The 22,777-nt window shown below is 39.9% G+C and overlaps 2 protein-coding genes and 1 non-coding gene across 5 annotated transcripts in view; 1 reads left to right on the forward strand and 2 right to left on the reverse strand.

Moving 5' to 3' along the window:
- Positions 1-186: 186 nt before the first annotated feature.
- LOC149307350 (nicotinamide riboside kinase 2-like) lies at positions 187-9,576 on the reverse strand. The gene is made up of 8 exons (XM_089538993.1): positions 9,378-9,576; positions 7,302-7,392; positions 5,130-5,175; positions 4,741-4,924; positions 3,441-3,512; positions 1,776-1,882; positions 965-1,056; positions 187-375 (listed from the first exon to the last, which is right to left on the reverse strand). Exons 1-8 carry the CDS (start codon positions 9,401-9,403, stop codon positions 370-372), a joined length of 624 nt encoding a protein of 207 aa, XP_089395119.1. The 5' UTR covers positions 9,404-9,576; the 3' UTR covers positions 187-369.
- Positions 9,577-11,727: 2,151 nt separating this feature from the next.
- SPPL2A (signal peptide peptidase like 2A) overlaps positions 11,728-22,777 on the forward strand; it is a 39,499-nt gene continuing 28,449 nt past the window's right edge. For 2 of the 3 annotated variants that reach the window (XM_089538995.1, XM_089538998.1), the window contains exons 1-4: positions 12,118-12,332; positions 17,883-18,002; positions 18,618-18,797; positions 20,451-20,534. In XM_089538995.1, the coding sequence (XP_089395121.1) occupies positions 12,252-12,332; positions 17,883-18,002; positions 18,618-18,797; positions 20,451-20,534 (465 nt within the window). In that variant the 5' untranslated portion in view covers positions 12,118-12,251. Of the gene's footprint in view, positions 11,925-12,117; positions 12,333-17,882; positions 18,003-18,617; positions 18,798-20,450; positions 20,535-22,777 lie in introns of those variants that run through there. The other variant, XM_089538997.1, reaches the window with a different exon arrangement.
- On the reverse strand, positions 14,096-14,204 carry LOC149307352 (U6 spliceosomal RNA). The gene has a single exon (XR_016282417.1). It is a non-coding gene; the product is annotated as a U6 spliceosomal RNA (small nuclear RNA).

Here is a 22,777-nt window from a genome sequence, read left to right on the forward strand (position 1 = left end):
AACTTAATGGCCTTAAATGAACTGCTGTCCCTTTGCCATAATCTAGTCATGCTCTTAGGTTCATAAATATAGATTAACAAGAAATTAGTGAAAATTATTGCTTTTGATCATTTAAAGTCTCGCAATTGTTCATGTAAATATGGATTAGCATTTATAAAAAGCACAAATTAAGTCTCAGAAGTGGTATGGATGGCAAACTTTTTAATAAAGACCATGCTTTAGCGACTGATGTCAGCAAGAAATAAATCAAGGAAAAATCTTCATAGAAGTTGGAACTTTATTGTTAAGCCAGTTGTGTATTTTAAAAAGTGTTTTTAAAAGTTGCTCAACAAGTTTCTTCTTCTTCATAAGAATCCCCCAGGCACTTCTCTAATTCTGTAAACAATCAAAGAAACACTAGCGTGAGTGACTGCTTTACAAACGTATTAAGTAGGAGATGGTTAGAACTGCACTGCTTTTTGAAAGTCTGCAAGTTTCTAACTGTAACCAGGTTATCACTCTTTCAAGTACTTGGATGTTCATGATTTAGATAATAGAGCAAAAAGAGGCATACAATTATTTCAAATGAAGTTGTTTTGATGTATTAGACTTTAGAAACTTGAGTCTACACTTTATTGTTTATGTCCCAATAAACAGACTTATACTCAGTCCCAAAACTTCAAAACCCAAGCAGCTGGCAAGCTCCAGGAGTGACCTCCACTGCTGTTGCTTACTGATGGTGTGGTGGTTGAAATTACGAAGAAGCTGCTGTTCTGGGCTCCCACAGGAAGGACAAAACAGGTGTATTCAATTCTCCCTCCTGACCAAGCTAAGACCAGCTGCCTCTCCATGGTCTAAACCCCCTTCTCACCAGTGTATGACAGCCGCCAAATGGTAGGAGAATGCGGAACTGCATATGCAGAGCAACATACCACTGGAGGATCTTGATATAAAGTCCTTCCTCAAAATTAAGTGCCATTCTTACCAGCATCTTCATCAGATCTTCTAAGTTGTTCTGGATATGTCCATAGATTTCATTAAAGAGCTCCTCCCTTGATTTTGTCCCATCCAAATGAACTGAAATATAAGCAGCAGCATTTAAAGATTATTATTATTATTATTAACCTTTATTTATAAAGCACTGTAAATTTACACAGCGCTGTACATACGATCTTTTAGTCAGACGGTTCCCTGCCCTCAGGCTTACAATCTAAAAAGAGATTGTAAAATACTTCTGCACCCCCACTTTTTATATTGATGAGATATACCAGTTTAGTCCAGGACTGGCTGAGCTTAGGAGTCAATTTTTCCACCAGGGCACACTGTAGCATTCTCTCTCAAAGCGTGATTATTCCCATTTAAGAAGACACTAGAGACCTTTCCACCCACCTAAGGCAGGCCTAGTGCCTTGCTGTACAAAAGAATCATCACTTGTTTGTCAGTCATTTTGGGATGGCTGGGGGGGGGGGGGAATCTATGAATTGCTAAAAACATGCAGGGTCCATGCAGCAATAGGCCACATTTTTTTCTGCCTTGTTAAAAGATAATTGCGAGGCCTGAGCACATTCCACACTACTCCTGTTCTCAGTCTGAAAACTTGCCTGAATCTGGATATGGGGAACCCGCAGGCCATAAAAATATTAAATGACTTCATTTGCTTCTTGTAGCCACAGAGATCTGAAGCAATCCTAGGAATTTTATCATTGAAGATAGTGTTTAAAAAGAATACATTGAACACCAGCTGGATGGAATAAAGGGTTTATGAAGAGAGGTATTGAGGGCCTAATTTAACTTACCTACATCGACATTAAGGTCTTCCATTAGTTTCTTGTGTTTGACATACATGGGCCAGACATGACCATCAAACAAACCAGGAGGATCTGGTACAGTGTAATTCCTTGAACTAGACAGAAGAGGGGAGGAGAGAAAATCAACTTTAGCTTGTATTTCCGTGTAGAGGACACCTTAACTTTATCAAACTCCTGCACTAACAACCTTGTGGATCCCTTTCCATGATTCCAAATTACCTTAATTCTAAATCCATCTATATTCTGTCACCTCAGTGGGACTTTTTGCATGCTGGAACCAGAGCTTGAATAAGACTGTATGTGGTTTGGGTGCTCTCAAACTGGGTTGCTTCTGCAGTGTGTTTTAGATCTATAATAGGATTTATATCCATGCAACAGATTATTTGGGCCTTTCTTCAAAGTCAACATTCTTAGGATTGTTCTGTACATACATATAGTAAAATAAAAAAAAAACTATTATGCTATACACACACAAAAAGAAAAAGATTGTGTGAGGTAAGTGGGAGTGTGATTGTATGCCCACTAGCATTCTAGGTCCCCTTCCTAAGCACTTGGTCTCTGGGAGGCAGGGCTTCTGTTGAGAGGAAGTGAGTCAGATAGACCTAGTAGCCACTAGCTCACTCTCTATAGCTGCAGCCTCAGTCCCTGGAGATATGGCCTGAAACAGATGGGACAAAAGGTGCCGCTTTGGCGGTGTGGCATGCAGATGACACATGCCCCCCCCCCCCCCCGATGTGTTCGGAAGTTGCTCTAAGGCAGCCCAAGACCGCTGCAAAATCTGCTCTTTGCTGGAGGTCCATTTGGAACTGCGCCAGTGGCCCACTATCAGAGCAAGCTGTCTGGTCGCTGTGGTCCTAACCCACAAACTGAATACGAGTCAACAGTGATGCAGCAGCTAAAAAAGCAACTATGATCCTAGGCTACATCAGTATGAATGTAGTGTCTAGATCAAGGAAAGTAATAGTACCACTTTATCCTACATTGGTCAGATCTCACTTGGAATACTGTCATTCTGGGCATCACAATTCAAAAGGATATTGACAAGTCTCCTGAGGAGGGTTACCAAAATGGTGAACATTCTGGAAACAATGCCCTAGAAGAGTACCTTACTAGGTATGTTTAGCTTGGGGCCAAGAAGATCAAGAGATGACATTATAGCCATGTTTAAATATTTAAAGAGATGTCATATTGAGGATGGAGCAAGCTATTTTCTGCTCCAGAGACTAGGCCACCAAGCAATGGAATCAAATTAGGAAAAGAGATTTCACATAAACATTAGGAAGAACTTCCTGACAGTAAGAGCTGTTTAACAATGGAACACACTCCCTCGGAGTTTGGTGGAGTCTCCTCCTTTGGAGGTTTTTAAACAGAGGCTGGATTGCCATCTGTCAGGAGTGCTTCGAATTCTGTATTTCTGCATGGCAGGGAGATGGCCCTTGTGGTTTCTTCCAATGTTTAGGTTCAATGATTCTAAGTTGTGGTTTGGAGTATCACTCCCAGAACATAACTGTCCACTCCTAACCAGCATCACCATTGGCCACATTGCCTAGGTGGGTTCTGAACGTTGTAGACCCCCCAAATATAACCTTTCAAAGCCCCAAATGGAACAACTTTAACAATATTTGCAGTTAACCTTTGTGTAAACAGACCAACCTTCTCCTCCTCCTGCATTCTTCATAGGGAATAGAAAGAAAATACCGGAAGTCAAAGACATCAATCAAAGGCCTAAAAGGGGGGAAAAAGCATCCTGGTTTGTACTAAACACAACACAAAACCAGTCCTCCTGGATCAGGCAAACACTAGCACTGTGTCTCCAGTCAAGAAGTGCTTCTAGGAAACACAGAATCGGCACATAAAGGCAACAACCCTCTTCTTGCCTACTTAGCAGTAACAATTTTGAAATATCTGCCTCGTCTAGGTCATCTTTTTTCCATTAATTATCTAATCCTTTGTTAAAGCAACTGAAATCAGCAGCTGTCATCAAATCCCATAGCAGGAAATGGCAATTAAGTCACCTGTGAAAGAGTATTTTCTATATCCTAAACCTACTGTCCATCCTTTTACTGGATAAGAGAAAATCCCCTCTATTATCTTTGCAGCATACAGAATTTGATAAATAATTTGTTCCTCTTATTATACAACATAACTTTTAAAATGGACCAGTCAGAATGACAGCAGTAGTCTAAGTTTAATCACACTACAGATTTATGTAAGGGCAGTAAGATGCTGGAATTTTTACTTTCAGTTCTTCCACTGAACCGCACTTTCACAGTTGGCAATTTTCCTTGGAAAAGTCCATGCGCATTCAGAATCAAGTAGAGTGCATGCCAATTCAGAATGCTTTGCCCTACTGAACCATTACTTTATAGTTATTCAATTGATTTGCTCATTTTGTTGGCCAGCTTAAAAACTTCTTCAGCAGCTGTTTAGTTCACTTGGAATTTTTACTGTCCTGAATATCAGTAGATTATAATGCACTTATCTTATTACAGAATCTTTGGCACATGCACTTCACTGCAGTGAAAAATCTGTCTTTTTTATTTGCTATGTCCTGGGGTTTTGTGTGTGTTTTATAGAAACAATCAATAAGAGATTTTGCCATCCTACTACTTTACTTTACTGGTGGGGGTTATCATCAAACCTGTTGGAAGTCTACAGGTATTATAATCCTGGAAGTTATTGGCTTTCAGTCAAGGCTTCCCCAAAACAACAAAAGAAACACCTTCAGATTTGAGGTCTTTCTGTATGTACCATCAGAAAGCAATGAAACAAGTAAAGCTTATCATAACCAACCACCATGTACCTGCTATAAATCAAAACTGTCAAAGATCACTGAGAGTAAATTAGCATGTACCCAAACAGAAATGGCACTCTACAAAGACTTGAAAGTTTTACATACTAGGAGAAATACTGAAATGTCCAGAACTATGAATGCCAGCCTACTTTTAATTACCTGTAAGTATAAAGTAAGAATCCTTCTACAATAAGGATATGGGTGGTGTCATCATTTTCTCCTAAATCCTCTATAGTTCTGGTATCTAATGTGTTAATGCCATGCGATCGTTCAAATTTGATTGGGTTTTTCTTCCAAGCATTGATAGTACCCATCATTGCATCCATGTCCAGAGCACTAATCACTAAGACAAAAGAGAAATGAAGTTTTGAGGTCCAAAGAAAAACACATAACTCTAAAGTAATGAAATGTCCTAATCTCAAGCAATTTACTAACTCATATTCTATTCTGTAATGTATTTTTTTCCACCAAGACCAGTTCCAGAGCTTTAGTGGTAGACATTTTAAAACAACAACATCTGTTACTGCATGGATATAAACAGAACTTACCATCATACTGTTTAAATCCATCTTCAACCTCTATCTCATCCTGGGGCTGAAACAGAACAAAAACTGTCTGCAGAGCTGCTCACAAATTTCAATGTTCATTTTAAGAAGAGCTAGAGGGATAAGATGCCTGTTGAAACAGGCATACCAGTACCTCACTAGCCTTCAGAAGAGCTGGACCTTCTGTACATCTAGGTAGTATAAAATTACAAGATGTTTTTGCCTTTATCTCATCACTAACTGGCACACCTAGTCTATTTTCAAAACAGAAAGGTCATCTGACCAGTAGCACACTGGGATGTTACCCATTAACTGCAGGACAATTCTCGTGCACCAACCCTACGCAAGCAATTCTGTATATGGCAAAACACAAACACCTTAAAGAGGAAAAACGAGTCAAGATGTCAGGCAGGAATGAACAGCATAAAACCCCAGTTAGTCCCCAAAGCTGGGGGGGAAGGAGATGATTTCCAAACTGGCTGGAACACACACTATGTTGCTTGGTAATGTATTTTGTTTAAGAAAGCAAATTGAATCCAACTAAATAACAAAACAGATTTGTGTTTTAAAATGGCTCCCCCCCAGTAACATATGGGGCAAGACAACACACTGGTTTTAGGGCAATAAAGGAGCTGCATGTGCTAAGCTTTCAACCTAACATCTCTCCCTCCAGCTGCTTTCCCCACAAATGTGTTCTGAAACTGAAAACTAGCTGTTTTAAGATAGAGGCTCTAAGGATCTGATATTAGCAGCATCCTCAGCAGAAACCCCTTCTTCTGTTAAAACTGGATGCCATACCTCATTTCTCTATATAAGTGGTGCACCCCAACTGAAATGCATGGATCTGCCACTGCTATATAGTTTAGAATCATAATCCTCACTGGGTTGTTTAAAGTTAAAATTCTCCACCACAATGAAGTTCTGTGCAAAGAACAACCAACATTTATATAATCTGTATAAATACAGTATTAGCATATTTGTATGTGTCTATTTTAATAAACTGGATATGATAAACCAAAGCTCCCTTCCCAAACTTCTAAAAACACAACACTGTTTTTAATGCACTTTCAAGCATCCCTTTGTAGGCATAAAAGGTTAGAAATCTGTATGGCAAAAATATATCCCAAACTTGTTTTCTGTGCTCCCACATAATATACATAGCCCTGCTAAAACTATGACTTGTATACATGTCTTTGAATTCTATCACTTGTATAGTTTCCAACCCTGACTTCATACTATTCTTAAGATTTGAAAAAGTTAATATATGGAGGGCCATGCACCGTTCACTGGTGCGTTAAAGCAGCCTTTGATGGTGCTTTTCTCCCTGCAGTGGAAATAACTCTAGGGGTTTTCAGTATCAAGAGTCATGAGAGGAAATTCCAGCCATCTCTCCTTGTTTAGACGCAACCAAGACAGAAATGAAAACTGTCTTGTACTGCACAGTGACAACACTTTGAACTGCATGAATACTGCCACAAAACATAACCCACTTTTTGAGAAATACAAACCAATTCACAAAGGACCCTTATGCAGAGTGAATCAGCCCCTACAGCTGCTACACATATCAGCAATTCATTATGTAATACAATGGTCCCTTCGCATTCAACCATAGAATCATGCTGGAGGACCTACAAATGCCTAGAGAAGTGTTTTCTCTAGGAACTTCCATATTCTCCAGCACAACCCTTATGATCAGTGTCTGGCAGAGATGTGCTAGAGATCCCTAGAGATAGCACATTAATCAAAACCGCAAATAACCAAAGCCACAAAAGTGAAAGCTGCAAGTGTGGATGGCTGACAGTACATAATTTGTTTAAAACGAATACATAACTTGTTTTCAGCACAGAATAGAGGCGAGTTTTCCCACAAACCTCATGAAATTTCCTATTTAGCTGCCACTTCCTTAATGACATTTACTAAGTTAGTCTTCCCATCCATGGATTCTGCACCCACAACTTTAAAATATTCAAACACACACAATCCAAAAAGCAACCCCTGAATTTGCTATTTGATACAAAGAACACCATTTTACTATGCCATTGTATACAAGAGACTTGAGCATCCAGGATTTCATGGCCATTGGGCTCCTGGAAACAAGCCCCAGAAGACAGCAAGAGCCTGTTGTATAAGCAACATGGGAAAGAAAGACTATACAAACCGAGTTGCTGAACTCACCTTAAAGAAATCATCTTGATGCACTACACTGCAGTTGGGCAGTGCCTGCATCAGTCTCCTAGTCACTGTGGTCTTCCCACCATTTGTGATCCTGGAAAATAAATTTGGGAAGACACATGTGATTTACAACGGCAAACATACAGAACCCAAACCAAGCATCTGCTGATTGCAGGGGACGCCCTTGATATACAAACTTTGCTGGATAGGTGTCATGAGGCAAGGAGAGAGAGAAGAGGAAACTTTCCCCACAGCTATTTTGCAGACAGTCACACTTCCTGTTCCTGTATTTAGTAGCTACAAAACATATCCTGGGCACTGCTACATGTTTCCGTTCAAAGACTTAATGGCTGTCTTTTCACTTCAGCCATTTTCTATATATCAGCAAATCTTTGCCAAGTCATGACAGAAGTCCTTTTTAGTGTCACTCAGGAGGGCCTATTCCCCAATGGATAAAACATCCACTAGGAATGTATGCATAGTATGCACTGCTGTTTTCCCTGTCTATCTCTTTGGTAGGACAGAGAAATAATAATAATAATAATAATTATTATTGTAACTAAAAAGGCAGAAAAAAGAAGTAGTAAGAAGAACAAAGAAAAAGGGGGAAATGAAACAAGAAAATTGAACTGAGAATGAAAATATGTATGTGGATATGTAATTAAGTAATGTAATTGTAACAAAATGAATAGAGAAAGATTCACTATCCTTTTTTTTCTGGGTGGAAGTAGAATAGATATAATATAGAATAGATATAAGGATAAAAGTAAGACATAAAAATGCAAAGACAGATGCTTTTTAATTAAACGAAGGGAAAAAAAGGCAGAAGAAAGAAGAGGCAAGAAGAACAAAGAAAAAGGAGGGAAACTAAATAAGAAAAACTGATGAGAATATGTATGCGAATATGTAATTAATTAATTGATGTACAATTGGTCCTCTACATTTGCAGCTTTGACTTCTGTGCCTTTGGTTATTTGTGGCTTTGATCAATATGTCCTCTCTAGGCATCTCTAGGTCCTCCAGCGCAACTCTATGGTCAACATCTGCCAGACAGCAACCATAGGCTTTCTCTGGAGGAGCTACAAAGGCCGAGTAGAGCGTTCTCTCTAGGACCTTCAGTCCGACCTTTGGTTAAAGTTGACCATAGAGTTGTGCTGGAGGACCCAGATATTCCTAGAGAGAATGTATTAATAAAACCCATGAATAATCGATTCCGCAAATGCGGAGGGACAAGTGTAACTGTAACAAAAGGAATGCAAAAGAAAGATTGGCAACCTTTTTTATAATGCACTTTTATTTTACTTATTATTGTTGTTGTTAAATTTTATTTATAGAGCGCCACAGATTTGCAAAAGTAGATAAAAGCCTGACTGCAGCATATAGTCTGGAAGTAGAAATAAATATTGCTTGATATTTAATTTAACTTATATTGACATTATTCAATATAGGTAATATATACACACATAGATAGATAGATTGATAGATAGATGTGTGTGTATATATATATATATAAGTTAAATATAAATATCTGTAAAGGAAGACTGGCAATCTTTTTAAAAATACACTTTTATTTTAACTTGATATTTAATTTAATTTATATTGAAATTACTGAATGTGAGTCATAGGCAAATATAGACATATATATATATAAGTTAATCATAAATACTTGTAAAAGGCTATAAATAATTATTATATTATATTATATTTTATTATTATTATTATTATTATTATTAGCATTTTTTTAAAAATAGACTTTTATTGATATTATTCAATATAAGCCATATGGACATATAATGTGTGTGTTAAATATAAATACCTGTAAAGGCAAGATTTGCAACCTTTTTACAAATACACTTTAATTTTAATTAATATCTAATTCAGTTTAAATTGATATTATTTAACACCATATATATATATATGTGTGTGTGTGTGTGTGGATGTAAAATACACTATTATTGATATTATTCAATATAAGTCACTATATATATATATATACACACACTAGTTAAATGTAAGTATCCTACTATTAGCCCTAAGTGAAGTGCTGCTGAGTTTCCCTGAGGCCCCGGTTCCGCTCACCCTCCGATGCCGACGATGACTTTCATGACGGAGCGGAGGCTGCGGAGGCGGAGGAGTCGGCTCCCTTCTCCTCCTCAGAGGAGCGGCGAGGAAGGCGGGAGGCACGAGGGTCAGCTACCGAGGAGCGCCATTTTCCCCGAGGGACGGCGGCAGCGTGGAAGCCACTCCGTTCGGAACAAGAGCCAGAGGAGAAAGGAAGAAGGGCGCCGGCCGCGAGGCGCTCTCCGCTCCCAGACAAACTCCGCGCGCGCTCATTGGCTGACGAAGCGCCGCTGCAGCCAATCGACGGCCGGCTACCTTTTCCTCCACTGGGCGCTGACAGCCAATCAGGAAAGAGAATGGAGGAGGAGGAGGAGCTACTTCGTCTCTGTCAGCGTCTGTGCAATGTTTATCTTCTCGCGTTCGACTCATTCTCGCGAGAGGAAGTGCCTCCTGTATGCATATGTGTGTATATACAGTACACACACACACACACACATGTCTATCTGTATACAGTATACACACATACAGACACACATATATATATGCATACATATGTGTATGCACGTATATATATACATATATACATGTATGGGTGTATATATACACATATGTCTGTATATATATATATATATACACACACACACACTGTACATGTGTATACACGCATATATATGCTTACATATATGTATGTATATGTATTCATATATACATATATGTGTGTGTGTGTGTGTATATATATATATATATATATACACACATCTACATTCATATATATGTGTGTGTGTGTGTGTGTGTATATATATGATATATATATATATATATGTCATAGAATCATGGACTTGGAAGAGACCCCAAAAATGGCCATCCAGTCCAAACCCATTCTGCCATGCAGGAAATCTCTGACTGATGGCCATCCAGCCTCTGTTTGAAGACCTCTAAGGAAGGAGGCTTGAACACTCTCCAAGGGAGTTTGTTCCACTGTCGAAGTGATGTTAATGTCTGGAAGCTCCTCCTAATGTTGAGGTGGAATCTCTTTTCCTGGAGCTTGCATCCATTGCTTCAGGTCCTGTTCTCTGGAGCAGCAGAAAACAAGTTTGCTCCCTCCTCAACATGACATCCTTTCAAATATTTATAAACAGGGCTATCATATCACCTCTTAACCTTCTCTTCTCCAGGCTAAACATCCCCAGCTCCCTAAGTCATTCCTCATAGGGCATAGCTTCCAGACCCTTCACCATTTTAGTCGCCCTCCTTTGGACATGCTCCAGTTTCTCAGTCCTTTTTGAATTGTGGTGCCCAGAACTGGACATAGTATTCCAGATGGGGCCTGACCAGAGCAGAATATAGTGGCACTATTACTTCCCTTGATCTAGATACTATACTTTCATTGATGCAGCCTAAAATCGCATTGGCCTTGTTAGCTGCTGCATCACACTGTTGACTCATGTTCAACTTTTGGTCGACTTGGACTCCTAGATCCCTTTCACATGTTGTCTCCTTCAGCCAAGTGTCCCCCATAATCCTATATCTGTGCATTTCATTTTTCTGTCCTCAGTCCAGTACCTTACATTTCTCCCTGTTGAATTTCATTTTGTTAGCTCTGGCCCAGCCTTCCAGTTTATTCATGTCATTTTGAATCTCAATCCTGTCCTCTGGAGTATTAGATACTCCTCCTAGTTTGGTGTCATCTCCCAATAATAATAATTATAACAATAATAATAGGATTTGATAAGGATGATATTGGGGTTGAGGGGACTGTGTGCGTTTTAACATGTAAGCTGCCCTGGTTGTGTTACACAGAGAGGTTATAAATAAATTGTATGATGATGATGATGATGATTGCAGAGCTACACAAAGGTCCAAACCCACACAGTGCAGAACTAATCCAGTTTAAGGCCTCATTATTAAATGCCCTCAGGCTCAGGGGATTCTGGGAACTGTAGTTTTTGTGAGACATTGAGCCTTCTCTGTCAGATAGAGAGAGAGCGAGCTCTGGTTTCACAACGAACTACAACTCCCAGGATTCCCTAGCACTGAGCCTGAGGGCAGATAAAGCGGCCTCAAAGTGGGTTATTATCTCTGCAGTGTGTGGTGTGAAAAAGGACTGAGGAAATGGCCTGGGGCAAGGCTTTCTTTCCCCCTGCCTCTTTCAGGGAAATCTGCACATGCTCAGAGGCTCCCTGGCCACTCTCTGGCGGGAGGGCGGGCGCTTGGGCCCATTATTCTCCTTCTTCCTCTCCGGCCGTTTCCAGGCAAAGCAACCGGCCAACGAGTGGCCCTTCTTTCCTTCCTTCCTTCCTTCTTGGCCTCTACTACTACTAGGCCTCGGCCTTTCGTTATTGAACCTCTCCTAAAGCGAAAGGGGAAGCGAAGGAGGAGGAGGAGGCCCAGGAAGGAAGGGAGGGAGGGAGGAGGCGGGCAGTTGCTCTTCTTCGGCCACAAGAGAACCGGGGAGGAAGCCAAGGAGAGGCCGAGGGACTATTCGGAGCCATGGCGGCGGCGTTGCTCCGTGAGGGGAGGCCGACTGGGGCCCTCCTTTGGAGCCTCCTCCTCCTCCTCCCGCTGGTGAGGGGCTTTGGGAAGGGGAAGTGTCATGCATCCACACTGGGGAGATAACCCGCTTTGGAAGCGCTTTAATTCTGTTGTCTGGCTCTTTGCTATGGAATTCTGGGAGTTCTGGGCCCCACAACAAACTCCAATTCCCAGAATTCCATAGCAAAGAGCCAGACAACAGAGTCAGGGCTCAGGCTCTCTCCCCTCAGAGGACTGTTTGCCACGTTGGCAAGAGAGAGAGGGAGCAAATAGCCCCTATGTATCCTTATGGGCTAGTCTTCCCTTACCTAAGCATTTCCCCATGTTCCCCTATGGGCAAGTATTCTTTCATGTTCCCCTATGGGCAAGGAAGGATCCCCCTGTGTTTTCCTATGGGGAAGGATTCCCCCATGTACCCATATGGGCAAAGTCTTCCCCTACGTAAGTATTTTCCCATGTTTCCCTATGGGCTCCAGTCTTTTTTCCCCCCGTGGGCATGTATTTCTCTACATTTCCCTATGGGCAAGTATTTCCCCATGTATCCTTATGGGCTAGTCTTCCCTTACCTAAGCATTTCCCCATGTTTCCCTATGGGCAAGGATTCCCCAGTGTTTCCCTATGGGCAAGGATTCTCCAATGATTCCCTATGGACAAGTATTCCCCTAAGTATCCTTCTCAGAAAGTTTCCCTCTCTATTCCTCTATGGGCACGTATTCCTCTCTATCCCACTATGGACATCTATTTCCCTAGGCATCTTTATGGGCAAGTTTTCCCCTATAATTCCCCTATGGACAAGTATTCCCCTATGGGCAGTGGTTCCCAACCTGTGGGTCGGGACCCCTTTGGGGGCCGAACGACCCTTTCACAAGGGTCACCTAAGACCATCGGAAAACACATATTTGCATGTAGCATTGAAAATAATTGTATGGTTGGGGGTCACCACAAGATGAGGAACTGCATTAAAGGGTCACAGCATTAGGAAGGTTGAGAACCACTGCCCTATGGGCAAGTATTCTCCAGTGTTTCCCTATGGGCAAGTATTCACCAATATTTCCCTGTGGGCAAGTATGTTTTCCCTATGGACAAGTACTGTTATTTGTTTTAGTAAGGCCTCACAAGGGGAAATGAAACCTCCCAGTATTATCTTGTGATGGGGAACTACACACCGCAAGGAACGGCCTCTTGGCTGCCAAGGCCCTCTGCTTTGAGTTGGGATTAGAGATGTGGGATTAGGGATGAATCTTTCTACTGGCTATTTATTTTGCTTTGTTTTATTTTGTTTGCTAGCAAGATGCCATTCTGACAGGTAGGTCGAACCCTTTGCCTGAGCTCATGTCACAGCTTTCTTGGGATCTCATGTTTCACTACAGAAGTGCCCTTGGCTTGCTTTAAAAATAAGTTTCTTTGGGCCCAAACAGACAGGTCAAAATAAAGCTGCTTTGGGTCATTTTGGAGGTATGCTGTTTAAATGACGCATGCGTCCTAAGAGGCCGGAAGCCTCGCCAAAGCCATGCTCCTGTCCTAAGGACCAGAGGGCAGCTTTGGTGCAGCTTCTGGCCTCTTAAGATGCGTGTGTCATTTAAACAGCATGCCTCCAAAGTGACCCTAAGCAGCTTTATTTTGGCCTGTCCGTTCAGGCCCTTTGCCACTTCATTATATGGGGAAAGGGAGCTGCAATTTCTTCTTGCTGCTGATTACTTCAGTCATTGAGAATTACAGTTTGATTCGTTTATCATGGCAAATAGCAATAGCAATAGCTAGTACGTTTCTATACTACTTATCAGTGAAGTAACACTCCTTCAGTGGTTTACAATTTGTAAGCCAATTGCCTCCAACAAGCTGGGTACTCATTTAACTGACCTACGAAACAGCCAGCACAATAATAAATAGGATAAAAGCATTACAGGACAATCAACTGAACATAATATATATATATACATTTTAAAATCCGTTCAGCCATCATTAAAAAAAGAAATAATAATAATAATTATTTATTTATATTCTGCCTTTTCCCAAAGGATTCAAGGTGGATTACAAAACAGAAAATGGGAAAGTAATGGAAGGTCTAATAACCAGATATTTATCAATGTTGTTTTTCTACCTCTCTATGGCAGTCGATAGCAGCTGCACAGAATCTAGTGACTTTGGCAGTGATTTGATAACTTAGATGTAAGAGAAGGCACTCTATGCAGAGTTTATCTTGTAAAAATATGGAACGCTTAATGAATTTGTGTGTCATCCTTGCGCAGGGACCATGCTAATCTTCTCTGTATTGTTCCAATTTTAGTACAGTCGTCCCTCCACATTTGCCGGGGTTAGGGGCACAGGGCCCTCATGAATGTGGAATAACCGCAAATAACGAAAACACTGTTTTTACCTGAGAGAATACCTCTCTAGGAATGTCTAGGTCCTCCAGTGCAATTCTGTGGTCAAAATCTGCCAGACATTGACCATAGGATTGCCCTGGAGGAGCTACAAATTCCTAGTGGAGTGTTCTCTCTAGGAATCTCTAGGTCCTTCAGTGCAACTTGAAATTGACCACATATTTGCGCTGGAGGCCCTAGATATTCCTAGAGAGAACATATTAATAAAATCCGAGAATAATCAAATCCACAAAAGTCAAAGCTGCAAATGTGGAGGGACAAGTGTGTATGTTCTGCCGAAGTGAGCACATTGAGAATTGGGATAGACGTGATCTGTGGAGGCTGCATTTTTGGTTGCCTTAAAGGTGCAGCTGGCAGATTGAGAAAATGGGTTCATTGCAGTTCATAGCAGAAAATGGTATTGTTTGGAAATGTGTGGCCTTAGCAGATGTGGCTCCCTCAATACTTTCTGTACCTTTCTTTCATTCCCACTTTGAGATATGTTCCCTCAACGACTATACAGTCAACCCTCCGTATCCATGGATTCAAGCATCCACAGCTTGAAAATATTCAAAATAAAATAAATTCCAAAAGGCAAACTTTGATTTTGCCATTTTATATAAAGGACATGATTTTATTATCCCGTTGTATTTAAAGGTACTTGAGCATCCACGGATTTTGGTATCTACGGGGAGGCCTGGAACCAAAGCCCAGCAGATACCAAGGGCTCACTATAGTCAAAACTGAAGGTATCACTTCATTTTCCCCACAAGCTTTGCTTTTTTGTGGCTACTCATACAATCTGATTGTAAAGGTCCCACCTGGGCACCAGTTCACTCTGTGCAACTGAGGAAGTAGCCCAATACTACACAAGCTTCTGCTGTGACTTCTTTTGCTCAGTTAATCACAAAGGTATTACAAGATCCCTTTGTATAGGGCTATGTCTCTAAGTATTTTCCAGCAATGATCTCAAGAGTGCTTTTGTGGACTTTGTGGGAGATGATTGCTAAACAAAGCTGGGTAAGTGGAGAGATAAATTGGTTCTTCTTTCATTTTCTATCCTGTTGGATCAGGGCTGCCATTATCACACGATTGTTATTCACTAATAATGATTGCATCATTAAATGACGATACATCTTGCAGTTTTAATCTCTGAACTGCAGTTCAGGAGTTAACAGTAATGATTAATCTTTCAGGTTCTTTCCTAGTTCATTTAAGATTCTCTGAAATTTAGCTCTCCTTTGCAGATATTTATTTTATTTTAAACCAGTCTGACTGAATTGTTCCATATTTGGATGGTGGTACTAACAGAAGTGTTAATTGGCATGAGCTGAAGGGCTGTGTAGTGAGTGGTGTGTACAATAATGACAAAATGAAACAGCTTTTCCCTATCTTTCACTCTTTTCCACTCAAGTATTTTCATTATACAGTTGTCTAATTTATTTTAGCTAACTATAGAAGAGAAGGCATCACTTCTATATCTTACGGTCTGATTGTAACAATTTTGGGGAGTGAAACTTTAATTTCTTAAATGAAAAAAAATGGCATAGGTTTTCTGGCCTGTTCTAAATTTTAGATGACTTGTAAAAACTTCCCCAGTTGGGTTGTTGTTGTTTGCTGTCAAAATGGCCAAGATTTATGGTAACCCTATGAATGAGCGTTCGAAGAGTCAATTCATCTATAGCAATGATTCCCAAATGTTTTGCACTTTAGCTCCCAGAATTCCTGACAGTTGGCCAAGCTGACTGAGGCTTCTGGGAGTTGCAGTCCAAAAGAACTGGAGGACCAAAGTATGGAAACTATTGATGTGCTCTTCCTTTTTTTCCTATTGCCTTTCACTGTATTGAGCACTATTTTCCCCCCAATTAATTTTGTCTCCTATGTTGAAAGTAAACAGTCTCTGTTGGCTCATATTGTTAAACACTTTCTTTGACTAGGATATATATATATATATATATATATATATATATATATATATGATACATTAATCATTTCTGTAGCTGCATTCCAATTCTTAGCTTATTTTCAACACAATCGTATACATACCTTTGATGAAAATCCCGCTGTGTTCAGTGTAGCTAACTGTTAGAGAACTGTGTAGATAATACTAGCAGAATTCACTTTTTAAAAAAAATCAAGGTATTTTAAAATTTTAAAATGGATTTAAAAAATTCAAATTAGATTTTTAAAAATTTAACCAGATTTTAAAATATCCTTAAAACAATTAGTTTAGTTAAAAATAAAGAGAGCCTAGATCAAATACAGGGTAATTCAGGAAAAGATGGTGCAAAACCTAACAGATAGCAACCTGGAAAATAAGAAAGATTGTACAGTGGACTCTCTATATTCACTGGGGTTAGGGTCACAGGACCCTCATGAAAGTAGAAAAAACACAAACACTTTTTTTAATCTGAGAGAACACCTCTCAAGGGATCCGTTCCAGACACACACACCCCACAGATACTGAAAAACACAGGACCTCAAGTCCTGTTCTCCCTGATAGCAGTGCGATATGCATGAGCCTGCTAGCACTGTCGTGCGCACTCGCCACCATTGGAAACAATGGGGACTTGCCATCCACAGATGCTTAAATCCACGGATGGCAGGTGCATGGATAAGGAGGCCCCACTGTAAGTGCTATTGCTATTGCTGAACAAATCTTGCCAACAAAACCCTATGATAGGAGTCTTGGGATCTCCTTAAGTTGGAAATGACTTGAAGGCACACAACAAGCAGCCATGTTACACCAATTCATAAGAATTACATAGGTTGTCTGTTGATTTTTGAGCCCAGTTTAAGGCATTATTGCTTACTTTAAAGACATACAATAACCTGGGGCCCAATAAGTATATCTTCCCATGTTCTCCTACTTGTGTTGTTCATAAAAGAGCCTTCTCATCTGGACAGAGTAGAGGGCCATTGCAGCGGTGGCATCTCAGAAGCAGCCTCACTACGAAAGTTCAACTGGCATTGGTATTACAATATTTTCTGCATCTGATCAGTATTTGCCCAGGCATTTTATTATTGGTTTTTCTTACCTGATTTGTATTCGGCAGTTCTATGGTCTTGTTGTTTCTTTGTTGTATACTGGTGTATTCTTATTGTATTGTATCTTTATGATTGCATGCTGCCCTGGAGCCCATGAGAATGAAAGGTGGGTTAGATTATTTGAGCCAACATGGTAAAGTGGTTTGAGTGTTGGACTTGGACTTTGAGAGACCAGGGTTAGAATGACACTCTCTCAACTTTAAAGGAAGGCAGTGGCACCCTCTAAATAAATCTTGTTGAGAAAACCCTATGACAGGTTGACATATGTTGGGAGGTGACTTGAAGGCATGAAAGCAACAACAAAGTTTCAAATAAACCTAAATTTGTGCAAGATTAATTAATGTTGTTAGTACTCTATTGTTTTTATTCTGTCTCTGATACTCATTTGGAACAATCGTGGTTTCCCAGTAATGAATAAAGTTATGTAAGCAGCGATATGTTGGGAGAATGCTGGTGTCTTTGGCTGAACTTACACCCTTTTGAAATGGAACTGTTATTTAAGTCCTATGCAAAAATGCTTCATTCATGGTTTAAACAGTGTTCAGTGGGGTGCAAAACAACACTTTTTTTTAATTTATAGGTAAGTGCCCAAGAAGGAGTCTTGCATGCAGTTTTGAACGATGATCCTCGATTTACAAGGGACTACTGTATATATTACAATAGGAATTGGACATCTCTTCCTAGTACTTTAAATGACATTGTAAGTAATTATACTCTTACATTTCCTGAAATTTCATTTGATAAATTTCATATAGGGAAATATTGACTGGTATCCTATCCGAACTATCTTGTCCCCACTAGAGTAGACTGTTGAGTGGTGAATCAGCACATAGGTAAATCCCATTGATTTAGTGGGTCTAATAAAATTTATGTCATTGTGTCAGAAGTGTTCAATTTCCCACTAATGTATTCTGACTTGTAAAATTTTGCCAGTATAAGATATGATTGTGCTAGGAAAAAAACTTTAATAAAGTTAAGTCCACACAGTGGAATGAAATGAATGGGGTAGTATAAATCTAGAAATGGTTTTAGACTGTGATTGGTATATCACAGTTGTGAACTACTTAAATTCCTTTTGAACAGAGAATTAACACTGCGGGGGAAATGCTGGGTTAGGGTTCTATTTGCTAGAGATTTTAAGCATGATTCTTAGGCTATATTTTCTTCGGTGCTAGGTTTTTCGATTCATATTGAAAAATCAGAAATTTCATATTTTCTTGTTCCAACAGTTTAAAGTAACTATTAAACTATATTGCTGAGGGATTTTTGCACTTGGACTTTTTAAATATTACAGAGTTGTTTTTTTGTCTTTCAGACGTATACAACACTGGATATTTTGACCCCCAAATTACTTTGCAGTCAGTCTGAAGTTATCTATGACATCACAGATAAAGCAGTTGTAGTAATGCGGGGAAACTGCACTTTTCTGGAAAAGGCAGAAATAGCACAACGTCTGGGTGCTAAAATTCTTCTGATTGCCAGTGAAACTGAACTGGTAAGTTCTAATATGCATAACTTATGTGGTACCAATAGTATGCTACAATATTTACCTACAGTTTTACTTGTGGGAAATGTGCCTTTTTTAAAAAGCAATTTGCCCTCCCATTCTTCACCCAATAATATTTCCTCAGGAGCATATGGAGGATCTGTAATTAATGTGGTGGTCCCTGCCTGCTCTTACACTTAGAGAATGAAAGATGGAATGTAAAAGAAATATTTTCCTGGTTCCCAAATCAGTATCTTGGATGATGAAACGGAAGGCATGCTTAACAAATTTGGAGATGACACCAGGTTTAGTGGGATAACTTATACCCCAGAGGACAAGATTAATATTTAAAATCAAGACCAAAGTGAACAGCAAATGCAGTCCTGGATTGCATCAACTGGAATATATTGTCAAAACAGGAGGAAGTAATACAGTGGGCCATCAGTATCCACTGGGGTTTGGTTCCAGGATCCCCCCAAAATCTATGGATGATTAAGTCCCATTAAATACCAAAATCTGTGGATGCTCAAGTCCCATTAAATACCGGAGCTTGAGCATCCACTTTATATAAAATGGCAAAATCAAGGTTTCCTTTTGGAATTTTTACATTTTAAAAATATTTTCAAACCATGCATGCTTGAAATCCATGAATAAAAAATCCATGGATATAGAGGGCTACCTGTAGTACTGTTCTGTTGTATCTTGATCAGAGCTCATGTGGACTACTTTGTCCAGTTCTAGTTACTACAATTTAAGAAGGACATTGATAAACTGGAACTAGTTCTGGATACCACAATTTAAGAAGGATATTAATAGGCAGGAATATGTTCAGGAGAGAGTGATCAGGACAGTAAAATGCTGCCTGGAAACACAAATAAAAGGTGTTACTTCTTTCCTTTGTTCTTTTCTGTTTTATTTTGTCTCTTTTTGAAAACTGCCCTGCCTCATGACACAAAGAAAATTCATTTTATTTATAGAATTATTTGATAGCAAACCAGGAAGCTGTGATTAAATCAAATTTAAAAGCAGAAGTTATTTTTCTTTACACAGGAATAAAAGAGAAAATGAGAAAAGAGAGACTTGTAGAAGCCTGAGGCTAAGTGTGACACATGCTAGAACTGTGTGTTGTACAGGAAATTTATTTTTAAAGCCTGACAACTGTTCTATTTGAAGTTAATTTGGCTTTTGAGATAAATATATATGTTGCATAAGAACATTGCTTACTTTTTAGCTTTGTTAAACAAACAAACAAAAATAGATCCTGCCTCAGTAGATCTAAGTGGAATATTTTCTATAAAATCCATTGACAAAAGCCCAGTCAAGGAAATCAGGATACAGACATTTTTAAAAGCAGGAGGTGACACCTGGACTACATCTTATGAGGAATGTGTGATCAATGACATGTGTCTCCTCCATTTTGTTCCTTGGTGACATGTAATTTAAAAAAAAACCTATGATGTGATACCATCATGTTAGCGTCATACTTTTAATCAGTTACTAGTTACCAGAGAGACATATGGAGAGGGACAAAGTTGGCACAACTTCATGTCTCTTTGTAAGGAATACTTTGGGCCTGACAGAGTTTATATGTGCATGGTGGGGCTTCTTTACATATTTAGAAATTTCAGTAAAGCAGTTTTATTATGTGTTTCCATTTTCTAGACTATTCCATATGGTAACAAGTCAGAAAGTCTCACCATCCCAGTTGCACTTATACGGAATGAGGATATAATTGATTTGAAACAGGTAAGTACTCTTTGGCTCCCCCCCTTTGTTTTTTTTTTTTTAAAGCTCAGCTTTTGCAGGGGTTAGGGGTGCAAGGGCCCTGTGAAAGTGGAAGAACTGAAAATACAGGATGCAATTTATTTTACATAGGAGAAACTCTCTCTAGGGATTTCTAGGTTCTCTTGCACGATTCCATGGTCAGCTTCCAAACAGCGCATTTCCCGTCAGAGTAATGTCGCAACATCCAACTGGATGATTGCTCCACTCACTTGCTCCTATAGGCAGGAAAAATACAAAAAGGTTTCTGGTTTCCACATGGAAGGAGCAACCCCATTTGGCAAATCAATCTTGTTCCTGTCATCCTAGTGAGACCTGTTTGTAATTCTTTCTCTTCTCTTCAGAGCTACCAGATTCAAGCCGCAGCACATCGCTTCAGTCCCTGGCTTCCCTTTTCCTCCTTTTACTCTCAAGCCTTACTGCCTCTGTTTAAAAAACAAACAAACCATCTTTCCTTCCCTCCCTTTCATTTTCATTTCCCACCTCTTCTCCACTTCTGGAAACAGAAACCAGGGATAGCAGAGGGAAACCTCCAAGATAGCAAAGGACCTATTGGATGGGGAAGTGAGGGTGCAGGCAGGGGAAGGGTATCCCATCTGCATTGCTGCAGCACCCCATTGCCACCACCCAGCCCATCTTAATCAGCCTTTGGCTAGTTGCTCAGACTGTGTTTGGGACAAGGACAAGAAAAAGTTCTTGCTCTTGGGAAGGAGAAGGGAAGATAGCACTCAGCCTTCACCCCCAAGAGCCAGTATGGTGCTGGCAGAGGTCACCAAAAAACAAAACAAAAAACAGCAGGCGTGATGCCTCATCTCCATTAGAGGACAGACTGAGGGAGTTCACGCATGTATGGCATGTGACTCAAGGTCATCTAGTGAGGTTTTTTAAAAAAAAAATAAATTGAATGAGCATTACAGTATAATTCTAATCACTTGCTGATACAGTGATAATGGAGAGGGTTCAGGTGACAGGCCCTCCATTAACACAAGCAGGTGGCTATGCTGGAGTTGAAATGACATTTTTATTGTTATTAGAGAGCCTAGGTACAACATACAGCATGGACCCAAATGTTAGATAACTTTCCTGTTGATACTCCAACCTCTTTTCTTCAGAAAATAATAATAATAGTCGTACTTTACTTTTACCTCACCTCTCCGTTCAGAATCAAGCTGATTTACAGTACAATCCATACAGTATACAATAATCTCAATTATTCCCTCTCCCCCCTAAAACATCAATTAAACATAGTTACATATTAAAATAATGCATTAAAATAATCAGAGGTAGACAAACGGGGTTACAGGATATCCTAGAGTGATGTTTGATATAATAAGTGGCCTAAAATCCATAGGATGATAGTAACCAGGATTTACTGGAGCAGAAGCCACTGTGTGTTTCTCACTGCCACCTCGTAGCTGGGTAGTGGTTATAGGTTCCCAGGCTAGGCCTGCCCAGAAAGCCTTAACCCCAAGATCTTGCAAGGAGACCCCCAAAGTTGAGAAATGGGCTTGCAAGTTTCACTTCCACCCCTAGTGCCCTAATTGTCACATCAGAATTTTTGATGCACAAATACATTCACATGTCAAAATTAGCAGCCATTGCAGTGTATCTATGCTGGATTCTGCATATACAGCTAAAGCTAAGGAAGGGAGGGTGAGGAAGCTGCTGTAGGAAGACTGGCCTGTGCCTCAGCTAGGGGGGATTTATATGCTCGCCAGGTAAACTGGAGTGGAAATTTCCATGTCTACAGTTGTGCAAGAGTGTCTTATATCTATCTGCCCAGCCAGCTTGGCCATTCCTATTGTTCTCAGGAAGCCCATGCTGGGTGTTGGTTTGATATAAGGAAGACTCACCACCAAATAATAGATTATGGCAAGGGTGAGCTCTGGATAAATCAGGAATCTGGGCTTTAAGCTGTACTGCTCTCTCTGTTTTTCTTTTCAGGCTGGTTCTTGTTCAAAAGGTACCTGTGTGCCTGGGGATGTACTTACAAGGCTGTGTTACTGATACAGTAGTATTTTTGAGAATCATAGGCCAGTAATGAAATGTAAAGATTTTCTTCCTTGTTCAGAAAATTGGTATGAGTTTTTCTAAGTACAGTATATTGATTTCCAGGGACATGGTAGCAATGTCCAACATTCTGGTTGGAAAGGTGGGAATTTTCTGCTATTTGACTAGACATTTCTAACTGATACATTTATCATTTG

Source organism: Sceloporus occidentalis, unplaced genomic scaffold (assembly GCF_023333645.1).
Source record: "Sceloporus occidentalis isolate IW3139 unplaced genomic scaffold, rSceOcc1.0.p SCAF_9, whole genome shotgun sequence".
NCBI classification, from domain to species: Eukaryota; Metazoa; Chordata; class Lepidosauria; order Squamata; family Phrynosomatidae; genus Sceloporus; species Sceloporus occidentalis.

Bases quoted from the DNA above. Each gene is read 5' to 3' on its own strand.
- LOC149307350 (XM_089538993.1), bottom strand. From the start codon at position 9,403: ATGAAAGTCATCGTCGGCATCGGAGG. The intron at 5,176-7,301 runs GTGAGTTCAGCA...GTTCTGTTTCAG, and splicing joins ATCAAGATGATTTCTTTAAG to CCCCAGGATGAGATAGAGGT. The intron at 4,925-5,129 runs GTAAGTTCTGTT...CTTTTGTCTTAG, and splicing joins TGGATTTAAACAGTATGATG to TGATTAGTGCTCTGGACATG.